Source organism: Thalassophryne amazonica, chromosome 18 (assembly GCF_902500255.1).
Source record: "Thalassophryne amazonica chromosome 18, fThaAma1.1, whole genome shotgun sequence".
In the NCBI taxonomy this organism is placed as follows: Eukaryota; Metazoa; Chordata; class Actinopteri; order Batrachoidiformes; family Batrachoididae; genus Thalassophryne; species Thalassophryne amazonica.
This window is the reverse complement of record NC_047120.1, coordinates 8,353,711-8,367,494: the sequence shown is the minus strand read 5'-3', so window position 1 is coordinate 8,367,494 and position 13,784 is coordinate 8,353,711. Positions and strand designations below refer to the sequence as shown.

At 43.2% G+C, this 13,784-nt stretch overlaps 1 protein-coding gene across 1 annotated transcript in view; it reads right to left on the bottom strand.

The window, feature by feature from the left end:
* fasn (fatty acid synthase) overlaps positions 1-13,784 on the bottom strand; it is a 185,293-nt gene that overhangs the window by 94,974 nt on the left and 76,535 nt on the right. The window contains exons 19-21 of the mRNA XM_034193248.1: positions 11,604-11,789; positions 10,702-10,881; positions 9,406-9,606 (exon numbers count right to left, since the gene is read on the bottom strand). Coding sequence (XP_034049139.1) covers positions 9,406-9,606; positions 10,702-10,881; positions 11,604-11,789 — 567 coding nt within the window. The remainder of the gene's footprint in view (positions 1-9,405; positions 9,607-10,701; positions 10,882-11,603; positions 11,790-13,784) is intronic.

The window sequence follows — 13,784 nt, the reverse complement described above, 5'->3', positions numbered from 1 at the left end:
TTAATTGGCTAAGGAAAAGGGAGGCCTTGCCATGCCATGTTTTAAGGATTACTAGATAGCAGCACAATTTAAAACCCTGGTGTGTTGGTGCAATATTGATTATGAGGCCAGATGGAAAGAAATAGAAGCTAAAATTTCTGAAGATGGTCCAATTCAAGCCAGTTTAGGAGACAGAAGACTTATTAAAAGACAGATTCAACAAGGAAATCAATGGATTAAATTGCCATTAAAATTATGGTTAAATTTTATTAAAAGAAACATTTTTTGATCAGGTGAGAATACTACATTGGGCTTCCAATGACCCACATTTCGCACCAAACAAAATGGATAAGACGTACGGATCCTGGACAAGGAAGGGCCTAACTTCATACTGTACCTATTTTTCCAAGGAAACTTTGAGGGACTTCCAATCACTAAAAAGACAATTCCAGCTCAATAACAAGGATTTTTACAGACTTTTACAAATCTGCCATTATATCACAAGCTTTATACCAAAGAATAGAAATGTATTTGAGATGCCAATATTGAGGATTTTTATTAAGGCCTACCAGGGTGATTCTGGTCTAAAATTGATTTCAAGATTATACAAGGATTTCCAAGATATTAAAAATGTAAACACAGAATATATTAAACAAAAGTGGGAAATGGAAACAAATACCAAAATGACAACCGAACTTTGGTTGAAATACACTGCATTCCAATGGAGAAATTCCAATTCAGTCTCCTTGAGATACTTTGGTTGGAAATGCCTTAGTAGATACTTTATTACACCGGTACAAAGCTCACACTACTCAGGTCTTTCCATTTGTTGGAGGAAATGTGAGGCTCAGGTAGCGAATCATTTACATTTGTTTTGGTCATGTCCCCTAATACAACATTTTTGGATGAATATTCAAATCTGAAGTGTGCATAATGTTAAATGTACCATCACCCTTAAACTGGGACGAGATGCTATTTGGCCTTTTGCAGTCTGTGGACACAAATAAAGAGACAAAGTGTCTATTTGGAATTTTAAGTTTGGCAGCTCGGAAAATGATTACCAAAAACTGGCTGAAAACAAATTCTCCAACCCTTAATGATTGGCACAACATTGTCTATTCTATATACATAATGGAAAAAAATCACTATGTCTAACAGACTTCAAAATGACAAATTTGAAAAAATATGGGCAAAATGGAAAGCATATGTAAGGATAAGAAAGCCAGAATTTGTATGATTCGTTAATATTTGTAAATGGAATACTGTTATGGTCAAAGCTGTACACCCTCAGTTAACGTTCGTGTTTTGTGTTGACATGCAAAAGAAAATTCTTTAAAAAACCTACAGCTGTCCTCCCCTTAAATGAAGCCTGCCCACCAGCGTATACATTTAGAAACGTCTCTCGTGATGCGAAGCAAGGCGGGGGTGTTGCTCTTATTTATAAATCTAGGTTTGGCTTATTAGCTGTTGGGGGTCACAAATATAACTAATTTGAGCATCTGATTCTCCGCTCAGGATATTATGCATTGCCAAGGTCAGAATAATAAAAATCAGCCGTATTACTTTGTCACTGTATATAGGCCTTCTGGCCCATATTCTGAATTCTTAGATGCAGCAACTAGTGCAGATAACATTCTGATCATTGGTGATTTTAACGTTCATATAAATAAGCCTTCTGATCCCCTCTGCAAATCATTTATGGAAATTGTGGATGCATTAGGATTTCGGCAATGCATTCGGCGCACATTAGTGGAAATACCCTGGATCTGGTTCTCGCATGTGGTATTGCTGTCACGAATATTGACATCATGCCTCTTACATCAGTGGTCTCTGATCACTCACTTATTAAGTTTACAGTTTCGCTGCCGTGTTTAGTGGAACAACAACCTTATTTGTCACTGCAGCGATGCATCAACTACTCAACTAAGACTGAACTAGAAGCTAGACTGCCTGATGTCTTAGCCTCATTTTTGACAAACACCCAGTCAGTACACAGACTTGTGGAAAGTTTAAACTCAGTGCTCAAAACTACACTCGACATGATTGCACCACCTGTGTTGAAACCGCGCTCCCCCAAATCACAGTCACCTTGGTTCAATGATTACCTGCGTGACCTCAAGCATAAAGCAAGAGGTCTAGAATGGAAATGGCGTAGTTCAAAATTAGAAGTATTCCACCTTGCGTGGCATGATGCTATCTTAGACTATAAGCATGCATTATTGGCTACAAAGCGGACCTACTACTCTGATTTGATCAACAAAAACAAGCATAACTCAAAGTTCTTGTTCAACACGGTGACAACACTTATTCATGGACAACCACCTGTAGTTCGCTCTCCTTTTACAGCACAAGATTTCCTGGATTACTCTGAGAAGAAAATACATGACATTACGTTGAACATATCCCAGCATGCCTTAACCCAGCCACTACACCATGATATTGAGGTGGGCACCACTACTGAGATATTACCTAGATTTACAGAATTTGATAGTATCTCTCTAGGCATGCTGACGAAACTCGTAATGTCAACAAAAAGCACAACCTGTTTATTTGATCTTATACCAACAAAACTGTTTAAGGACCTGTGGCCCACTCTTGGGCCGATTGTGCTGGAAATGATTAATCTTTCTTTAATTTCTGGATCTGTTCCTAAATGTTTCAAATCTGCAGTGATTAAACTATTACTTAAGAAACCTAATCTTGACCCTAGTGTATTGAAAGACTATCGGCCGATATCAAATTTATCATTTTGCTCTAAAATTCTGGAAAAAGTGGTGTCACGGCAGCTCGTAGACTATCTTACTGAGAATAATCTCTGAGCCACTGCAGTCTGCTTTTAGAAAATATCACTCCACAGAGACGGCTCTTACTAAAGTGGTGAATGATCTTCTGCTTACAATGGATTCGGACACCACTATGGTTCTGTTGCTCTTAGATCTCAGTGCTGCATTTGATACAATGGATCATCATATTCTACTTGACAGGCTGGAATTTTGGGATTACTGGGAGTGCCCTTGCATGGCTGACCTCATACTTGACCAGTCATTCTCACTGTGTTTTGTACAGTAACACTACCTCTAACCTTAGTGACATGAAATTTGGGGTTCCACAGGGGTCTGTCTTAGGCCCCCTGCTTTTCTCCCTTTATATAGGCCTTGCTTGCCTCTACTGGTGGTTGGCTCTCACTGCGGTATTGTATCACTTCCTGTTCCGGAGCACAGCGGTGTTTTTCTGTATCTGTTAGCTGTTTAATCTGCGCAGTTAGATTGATCTAGTTATCTAGATTACGATTTGTTTCCCAGTGTAATCTTTACGTGCCTTAACTAAAGCACTCATTCTGCTGAATCACCTCTAAATTATTTACACATTATTCACTTTGCGTGTTTTTAGGAATCCGCTAGCTTAGCGTAGCTACTAGCTCTTAGCCGATTTAGCATGGCGGCTTCTCCTGTCTCTCCCGCACTTTTCTGCTCTGGGTGTGAAATGTTTAGTTATTCCTCGGCCTCCTTTAGCAGTAATGGTACTTGTAATAAGTGTAGCTTATTCGTAGCTTTGGAGGCCAGGCTGGGCGAATTGGAGACTCGGCTCCGCACCGTGGAAAATTCTACAGCTAGCCAGGCCCCTGTAGTCGGTGCGGACCAAGGTAGCTTAGCCGCCGTTAGTTCCCCCCTGGCAGATCCCGAGCAGCCGGGAAAGCAGGCTGACTGGGTGACTGTGAGGAGGAAGCGTAGCCCTAAACAGAAGCCCCCGTGTACACCGCCAAACCGTTCACATTTCTAACCGTTTTTCCCCACTCGACGACACACACCCGCCGAGGATCAAAACTCTGGTAGTGGCGACTCTGTTTTGAGAAATGTGAAGTTAGCGACACCAGCAACCATAGTCAATTGTCTTCCGGGGGCCAGAGCAGGCGACATTGAAGGAAATTTGAAACTGCTGTTAAGGCTAAGCGTAAATTTTGTAAGATTGTAATTCACGTCGGCAGTAATAGACACCCGGTTACGCCAATCGGAGGTCACTAAAATTAACATTAAATCTGTGTGTAACTTTGCAAAAACAATGTCGGACTCTGTAGTTTCTCTGGGCCCCTCCCCAATCAGACCGGGAGTGACATGTTAGCCGCATGTTCTCCTTGAATTGCTGGCTGTCTGAGTGGTGTCCAAAAAAATGAGGTGGGCTTCATAGATAATTGGCAAAGCTTCTGGGGAAAACCTGGTCTTGTTAGGAGAGACGGCATCCATCCCACTTTGGATGGAGCAGCTCTCATTTCTAGAAATCTGGCTAATTTTCTTAAATCCTCCAAACCGTGACTATCCAGGGTTGGGACCAGGAAGCAGAGTTGTAGTCTTACACACCTCTCTGCAGCTTCTCTCCCCCTGCCATCCCCTCATTACTCCATCCCCGTAGAGACGGTGCCTGCTCCCAGACTACCAATAACCAGCAAAAATCTATTTAAGCATAAAAATTCAAAAAGAAAAAATAATATAGCACCTTCTACTGCACCACAGACTAAAACAGTTAAATGTGGTCTATTAAACATTAGGTCTCTCTCTTCTAAGTCCCTGTTGGTAAATGATATAATAATTGATCAACATATTGATTTATTCTGCCTTACAGAAACCTGGTTACAGCAGGATGAATATGTTAGTTTAAATGAGTCAACACCCCCGAGTCACACTAACTGTCAGAATGCTCGTAGCACGGGCCGGGGCGGTGGATTAGCAGCAATCTTCCATTCCAGCTTATTAATTAATCAAAAACCCAGACAGAGCTTTAATTCATTTGAAAGCTTGTCTCTTAGTCTTGTCCATCCAAATTGGAAGTCCCAAAAACCAGTTTTATTTGTTATTATCTATCGTCCACCTGGTCGTTACTGTGAGTTTCTCTGTGAATTTTCAGACCTTTTGTCTGACTTAGTGCTTAGCTCAGATAGATAATTATAGTGGGCGATTTTAACATCCACACAGATGCTGAGAATGACAGCCTCAACACTGCATTTAATCTATTATTAGACTCTATTGGCTTTGCTCAAAAAGTAAATGAGTCCACCCACCACTTTAATCATATCTTAGATCTTGTTCTGACTTATGGTATGGAAATAGAAGACTTAACAGTATTCCCTGAAAACTCCCTTCTGTCTGATCATTTTTTAACAACATTTACATTTACTCTGATGGACTACCCAGCAGTAGGGAATAAGTTTCATTACACTAGAAGTCTTTCAGAAAGCGCTGTAACTAGGTTTAAGGATATGATTCCTTCTTTATGTTCTCTAATGCCATATAACAACACAGTGCAGAGTAGCTACCTAAACTCTGTAAGGGAGATAGAGTATCTCGTCAATAGTTTTACATCCTCATTGAAGACAACTTTGGATGCTGTAGCTCCTCTGAAAAAGAGAGCTTTAAATCAGAAGTGTCTGACTCCATGGTATAACTCTCAAACTCGTAGCTTAAAGCAGATAACCCGTAAGTTGGAGAGGAAATGGCGTCTCACTAATTTAGAAGATCTTCACTTAGCCTGGAAAAAAGAGTCTGTTGCTCTATAAAAAAGCCCTCCGTAAAGCTAGGACATCTTTCTACTCATCACTAATTGAAGAAAATAAGAACAACCCCAGGTTTCTTTTCAGCACTGTAGCCAGGCTGACAAAGAGTCAGAGCTCTATTGAGCTGAGTATTCCATTATCTTTAACTAGTAATGAGTTCATGACTTTCTTTGCTAACAAAATTTTAACTATTAGAGAAAAAATTACTCATAACCATCCCAAGACGTATCGTTATCTTTGGCTGCTTTCAGTGATGCCGGTATTTGGTTAGACCTCTTGCTCTCCGATTGTTCTGTCTGAGTTATTTTCATTAGTTACTTTCATCCAAACCATCAACATGTTTATTAGACCCCATTCCTACCAGCTGCTCAAGGAAGCCCTACCATTATTTAATGCTTCGATCTTAAATATGATCAATCTATCTTTGTTAGTTGGCTATGTACCACAGGCTTTAAGGTGGCAGTAATTAAACCATTACTTAAAAAGCCATCACGTGACCCAGCTATCTTAGCTAATTATAGGCCAATCTCCAACCTTCCTTTTCTCTCAAAAATTCTTGAAAGGGTAGTTGTAAAACAGCTAACTGATCATCTGCAGAGGAATGGTCTATTTGAAGAGTTTCAGTCAGGTTTTAGAATTCATCATAGTACAGAAACAGCATTAATGAAGGTTACAAATGATCTTATGGCCTCGGACAGTGGACTCATCTCTGTGCTTGTTCTGTTAGACCTCAGTGCTGCTTTTGATACTGTTGACCATAAAATTTTATTACAGAGATTAGAGCATGCCATAGGTATTAAAGGCACTGCGCTGCGGTGGTTTGAATCATATTTGTCTAATAGATTACAATTTGTTCATGTAAATGGGGAATCTTCTTCACAGACTAAATGTAATTATGGAGTTCCACAAGGTTCTGTGCTAGGACCAATTTTATTCACTTTATATATGCTTCCCTTAGGCAGTATTATTAGACGGTATTGCTTAAATTTTCATTGTTACGCAGATGATACCCAGCTTTATCTATCCATGAAGCCAGAGGACACACACCAATTAGCTAAACTGCAGGATTGTCTTACAGACATAAAGACATGGATGACCTCTAATTTCCTGCTTTTAAACTCAGGTAAAACTGAAGTTATTGTTCTTGGCCCCACAACTCTTAGAAACATGGTGTCTAACCAGATCCTTACTCTGGATGGCATTACCCTGACCTCTAGTAATACTGTGAGAAATCTTGGAGTCATGTTTGATCAGGATATGTCATTCAAAGCGCATATTAAACAAATATGTAGGACTGCTTTTTTGCATTTACGCAATATCTCTAAAATCAGAAAGGTCTTGTCTCAGAGTGATGCTGAAAAACTAATTCATGCATTTATTTCCTCTAGGCTGGACTATTGTAATTCATTATTATCAGGTTGTCCTAAAAGTTCCCTAAAAAGCCTTCAGTTAATTCAAATGCTGCAGCTAGAGTGCTGACGGGGACTAGAAGGAGAGAGCATATCTCACCCATATTGGCCTCTCTTCATTGGCTTCCTGTTAATTCTAGAATAGAATTTAAAAATTCTTCTTCTTACTTATAAGGTTTGAATAATCAGGTTCCCATCTTATCTTAGGGACCTCGTAGTACCATATCACCCAATAGAGCGCTTCGCTCCTCAGACTGCAGGCTTACTTGTAGTTCCTAGGGTTTGTAAGAGTAGAATGGGAGGCAGAGCCTTCAGCTTTCAGGCTCCTCTCCTGTGGAACCAGCTCCCAATTCAGATCAGGGAGACAGACACCCTCTCTACTTTTAAGATTAGGCTTAAAACTTTCCTTTTTGCTAAAGCTTATAGTTAGGGCTGGATCAGGTGACCCTGAACCATCCCTTAGTTATGCTGCTATAGACGTAGACTGCTGGGGGGTTCCCATGATGCACTGTTTCTTTCTCTTTTTGCTCTGTATGCACCACTCTGCATTTAATCATTAGTGATCGATCTCTGCTCCCCTCCACAGCATGTCTTTTTCCTGGTTCTCTCCCTCAGCCCCAACCAGTCCCAGCAGAAGACTGCCCCTCCCTGAGCCTGGTTTCTGCTGGAGGTTTCTTCCTGTTAAAAGGGAGTTTTTCCTTCCCACTGTAGCCAAGTGCTTGCTCACAGGGGGTCGTTTTGACCGTTGGGGTTTTACATCATTATTGTATGGCCTTGCCTTACAATATAAAGCGCCTTGGGGCAACTGTTTGTTGTGATTTGGCGCTATATAAAAAAAAAATTGATTGATTGATATAGCACCCCTTGGGCACATATTGCGGCGTTTTGGGATTACCTTTCACTGCTATGCAGATGATACTGTTATATATGGCGATAACTGCTGGTAATCTCGTTCACATAAAATCCTTAGAAGATTGCCTTGCAGCAGTGAGAAGTTGGATGTCTAGAAACTTCCTACTTTTCAATTCTGATAAGACTGAAATGATGGTTCTTGGTCCAGTGAGACATCGGCATCAATTTGACCAGTTAACACTCAGCCTAGGCTCGTGTGTCATACATCACACTGACAAAGTGAGGAACCTTGGGGTAATTTTTGATCCTTCGTTGTCCTTTGGCCTCGTTATTAGAAATATTACTAGGACTGCTTACTTCCACCTGCGAAATATAGCGAAGATTCATCCCATCCTGTCTATGGCTGATGCTGAGACCCTGATCCATGCATTCATTTCTTCTAGATTGGACTACTGCAATGTTCTATTTTCTGGTTTACCGCAGTCTACATTAGGGCTCTCCAATTGGTTCAAAATGCTGCAGCCAGACTTTTGACACGAAGCAGAAAGTTTGACCACATTACACCCATTTTGGTGTCTCTTCACTGGCTTCCTGTCCCAGTGAGATCAGATTTTAAGGTTCTGCTACTAACCTATAAAATTATTCATTGACTGGCACCTCCCTACTTAGCTGACCTAATTAAACCTTACGTACCGGCCCGGGCTTTATGTTCTCAGGGTGCAGGACTACTTTGTGTCCCGAGGGTGAATAAGATGTCTGCGGGTCTCAGAGCTTTCTCTTATCATGCCCCTGTTCTGTGGAATGATCTCCCTGCGTCGAAAAACAACCAGATTCTGCGGAGACTTTCAAGTCCAGACTTAAGACGCACTTCTTTTCCCTTTCATATGGCTAGCATATTGGTACAGTTTTGTTTTACACTTTTTACTCTCTTAATTCATGTTATTAGTAATTGGAGTGTGCCGCAGCCTCAACTTTACCTAAATTCTGGGTCTTTAGTGAAGCTTAGGGCTAGTGGCCGGCGATCACCTTAGTATTTCTTCTGTTTTTCTTGTTGATTAATGCTGGCAAATTATTCAGTATTTTTTTGTCTTTCTGATGCCTGATTCTGTTTTTTGCTTAAGGTGTTTTTTGTTTAAGGTGCAGCTCCATCCAGAGATGGGAGTTGTATTTGTGTTGGCGATCCTCCTGTCCTGTGCACCAACAGCAATTCTTGTATATTCGTCCGTGAATTGTTCTGTGAATTGTTTCTGTAATTTATGTTTGTAGCATGGCCCAAGCAGAGGGTCACCCTTTTGAGTCTGGTCTGCTTGAGGTTTCTTCCTTGAGGCAACTCTGTTGTGATTTGGCGCTATATAAAGGAAAATAAAATTGAAATTGCTGCTTGTTTTAGAACATGTCCACTGTGAACACAGAGGACAACTCTGTACTTCACCAGCTGATGTGCCCCTTTAATCTGGTGACCTACAAGATGAGAACATTTACATCTTTGTTTTTAATTTATTGTGTTAAATCAGAGGACACACACACACACACACACACACACACACTTCAACTCTAGGCCCTGAGGGAAGGTGTCTCAATGCAGAACCTTGAAGAAGACTGGATGTTGAGCTGGACTACCTTTGCTGATGTTGAGTTGCTCTGTCAGGTTGCTGCTGGCCTTCAGGCAGTCTGTCTCCACGTAGGGAACAAACACAAACTCCTCCAGGATGGCTCGGCTCTGTGGCTGTCGGCGGGGAGCCACAGTGGCATGCAGACCGCAGATCTGGACTCCGCCGGCAACCACGCTGTCAAGACAGCGGTTCACGTGGACAACCACAGCTGACGTGGAGACAAATAACTTTAAAATGCAGTGATTACTTCACTCTGAAATACACACACACACACGGCTGGTGGCGCCGTCCATCTTGGTTGATGCTTGAATTGTATTTTTGGCAAAAATGTTTTGAGTTCTTTTATAATTTGTTGGTTTCTTGATACAGACCAAATTTTAATAATGATGATGTCATGACTTTAAGGTTAGTGTGTCGGCCAAGCAGGTAATGTGTTTCTTTCCAAAGCAGATGGTTCCTTGTTCGAGACCGTGTCTGTTCTCCATGTGATGTGGAGTTGCATCAGGAAGTGCATCCGGCATAAAACCTTTGACAAATTAACAGATCCATATCTGATCCACCGAGGCGACCCCTGGTGGGTCTGTGAAACACATCTGTCCGGTCAGAATGTACTTCGCTAAGCTAACCACCAAACAACAACAAATCAAATATTTGACTCCTCTCGCGGAAAATAAACATAACTCAGATGTCAGTCATTTTGAAAACAGACTTCTACAGATCCAAACTACGGGCAGGGTGCAGCGCTGGTTTGGGGTCCTTGTTCTGTTCTGGCCAAGTTTTCGCTTGTTAGCTGACGGCTTGAGGTTGTGGTGAAGAACACTGCTCCTTCAGGGTCAACTGCCCCGGTGGTTGCCAATGTAAAGTGAAAGTGGTTCCACTGTGTTGCGGCTGAGGTGATGCACAGCCCAAATGTGTCTGCAAAATGCTCCAGTTCAACCAGCAGCAAAATGGCCCCGGACCATGATGGTACCACAGCCATGCTAACAGCTGAGACAGAGTTCTTGGGGCTGAAAGCCTCAACTCTACTTCATATGACCAAACAACTCAATCTGTCTCTAAGGTCACCAAAATACCTTCCCCCAGAAGGTTTCCCCCCACTTGTTCATGTCGTCAGCTGGAAACTTCATTTAGAGCAGGAGTCCAGGTAAAGTCGATGTTTGTACTAACTTGTATCATCAGAGGAACAGATTCCTCCAGCAGTGTGACCAGTAAGACGGTTAGAACAGTCCCGAGATACGGGCCGCAGCACGTGAGATGGGCCGCCACAGTAACCTTCAGAGTGGACAGACTGCATTTGACACACCTTGTTTTTCCTCAGCGTACTGATGGACTTTACTGGAGTGGAAGTTTGGATCAACAGAGACTGAGCGGATCCTTGTTGGTAATCGTAAGCTTCGACCAGATAGTCCAACCACAACCATCTGCAGCATGGTGTCCAGGAAGGTCACCCAGTTTCCCGTCCACTGCAGCTCACCGCTGTCACCTGGAAACAACAGGAAAAAACCCAAACAATACTTCAAAATAAATAAATAAACACACACACGAGGCTGTAAAGAGTCTGTCAGCGTTTGTGTGACAGACAGGATGAAGGTTTGGCCAAAGTCTCTTCATCTCCTATTAATCATCACAGTTGTAACAGCAGGAGACAAGGTGGATTAGTGGTTAAGCACTGCTGACCCACAGCAAGAAGGTCATAGGATCGCTTCCCACTCAGTCCTTACTATGTGGCATTAGCATGTTCTCCACATGCTCTTAATCCCACTTCCAAAGACATGCAGGTTCACTGAAGACTTTAAACTGATGGTAGGTGTGAATGAGTGTCTGTTTTTTAAAGATTTGAAAGTTCAGCTGCAGTATGCCTGAAGGCACATGGGACGGCCGGCCTGGAGCACAGCTGTTTTGTTGGATAAAAATCCCTATCCGCTCCACCATGAAGCTCTAAGTGCTGATCATCACTGAACTCAAGCCATTTTATTCCATGCACATCTTCACACGGTGCACTGACGTTTCACTGAAATCCACCACAATATGACACTTACAAAACCCACGGACGGGTGGACAGAGATCGGTACAAAACCCACGGACACACCAACACACAGATGGGTGCACAGTGATCGGTACAAAACCCACAGATACACTGACGGGTGGACAGTGATCAGTACTGCAAAATAACCCACAGTGCCACCTGGACCAGTCTCACAGTACCTGTGTTGTTGGATTCCAGGATGCCCTGGAAGGTCTTGCCATAGTCATAACCTCGGAGACGGAGCTCCTTGTAGATGTCCGATGCTGTCAGCTTCATTCTCGATTGGTCTCCACCATTGGCAACGTCTTGATTTATCAGGCGATGAAACAATTCCAAGGCAGCGTCATCCAGAACGCGAACCTGACCTGGACATCAAAGCATGAGGGACAGAAGAAGTCAGGAATCTGACGGACATTTGATGATGGAACATGGACAATGCAACACCATGTCCAACACACAAACATACATGCACACACGCCGTGTCCAACATGTGCGCGCGCGCGCGCACGCACGCACACACACACGCCGTGTCCAACATGTGCGCGCGCGCGCGCGCACGCACACACACACGCCGTGTCCAACATGTGCGCGCGCGCGCGCACGCACGCACACACACACGCCGTGTCCAACATGTGCGCGCGCGCGCGCACACACACACGCCGTGTCCAACATGTGCGCGCGCGCGCACGCACACACACACGCCGTGTCCAACATGTGCGCGCGCGCGCGCACGCACACACACACGCACACACACACACACACACGCACGCACGCACGCACACACACACACACACACACACACACACACACGTGTCCAACATGCGCGCACACACACACACACACACACACAAGTGTCCAACAATTTGAAATTGTACAGCGCTACATAACAACAAAGCTGCCTCAAAGTGCTTCACACAAGTAAGGTCTAACCTTACCAACCCCCAGAGCGTCGGTGGGCAACGAGGGCTGAGACAGTGCAGATTTTCCTTGAAACCAATCACCTCAGCAGGTGGGTTTGTTGATGAGCTTCTTCGCTGAACATAAACATCTGATCTTCAATGAAATCACCTGCTGAGGTGATTGGTAGCAAGGAAAAGGAGTGTCTCGGCCCTTCATGGCACGTGATTGCCCACGCCTGCTCTAGAGCAAGCGCACAGGCGATAGCAGTAAGGAGAAATTCCCTCTGATGATATTGAGGAAGACACCTTAAGCAGACCAAACTCAGAGGGGTGACCGACTGCTTAGGCCATTCCAACAGTTACAGGGGTTTTGCAAAGTTTTACGAAGGTGAAGAAACAGGAAAGAGAAAATCAAACACCATCAAAAACAAGGCGCAATTATTGACATGACCACACAAGCATTTACACAGCAGGCAGGGGGTCATTCAGCACCCCGAGGTGCAGGGCCAGTGTTCCTCCATTGCACAGTCAGTGGGCCTATCACTGTGGCAAAGTTTATTCCAAACGCAAACTGCAGTGTGCTGCATCAGCTTGAGGCCTGGCATCTCGTGGTCAGCCCGGCACCCTGTGATCTGCAGCTGACAGGCTTGTGCAACATCATTGGTACCTCGAACAGAAAAACTACACCTAAAGTATGAGCTCATCAGCAGTAAATACACAGGGAAGCAAAGAGAATACGAAGGTAATCAGGGGTTGAGGCCCAGACCTGTTCCATTACTAATAAAATTAATTTAAAAGGACAGGAAGCATAATTCCAAACTATGCCAGTATGCTAGCCATATGAAAGGGAAAATAAGTACATCTTAAGTCTGGATTTGAAAGTCTCTCCAGAATCTGACTGTTTTACTGACACAGGGAGATCATTCCAGAGAACAGGGGCATGATAAGAGAAAGCTCTGTGACCCGCAGACTTTTTATTCACCCTCAGGACACAAAGTAGTCCTGCATCCTGAGAATGCAGAGTCTGGGCCAGTACATAGGGTTTAATTAGGTCAGCTAAGTAAGGAGGTGCCAGTCCGTGAATAATTTTATAGGTTAGTAGCAGAACCTTAAAATCTGATCTCACAGGGACAGGAAGCCAGTGAAGAGACGCCAAAATGGGTGTAATGTGGTCAAACGTTCTGCTTCCTGTCAAAAGTCTGACAGCAGCATTTTGAGCCAAAGAAACAAATGCATGAATCAGGGTCTCAGCATCAGCCATAGACAGGATGGGACGAATCTTCTCTATATTTCACAGGTGGAAGAAAGCAGTCCTCATAATATCTCTAATGAGGAGGTAAAAGGACAACGTAGGATCAAAAATTACCCCAGTGTTCCTCACGTTGTCAGTGTGATGTATGACACATGAGCCAAGTCTAAGCATTAGCTGGTCAAATTGATGCCGATGTCTCACTGGACAAA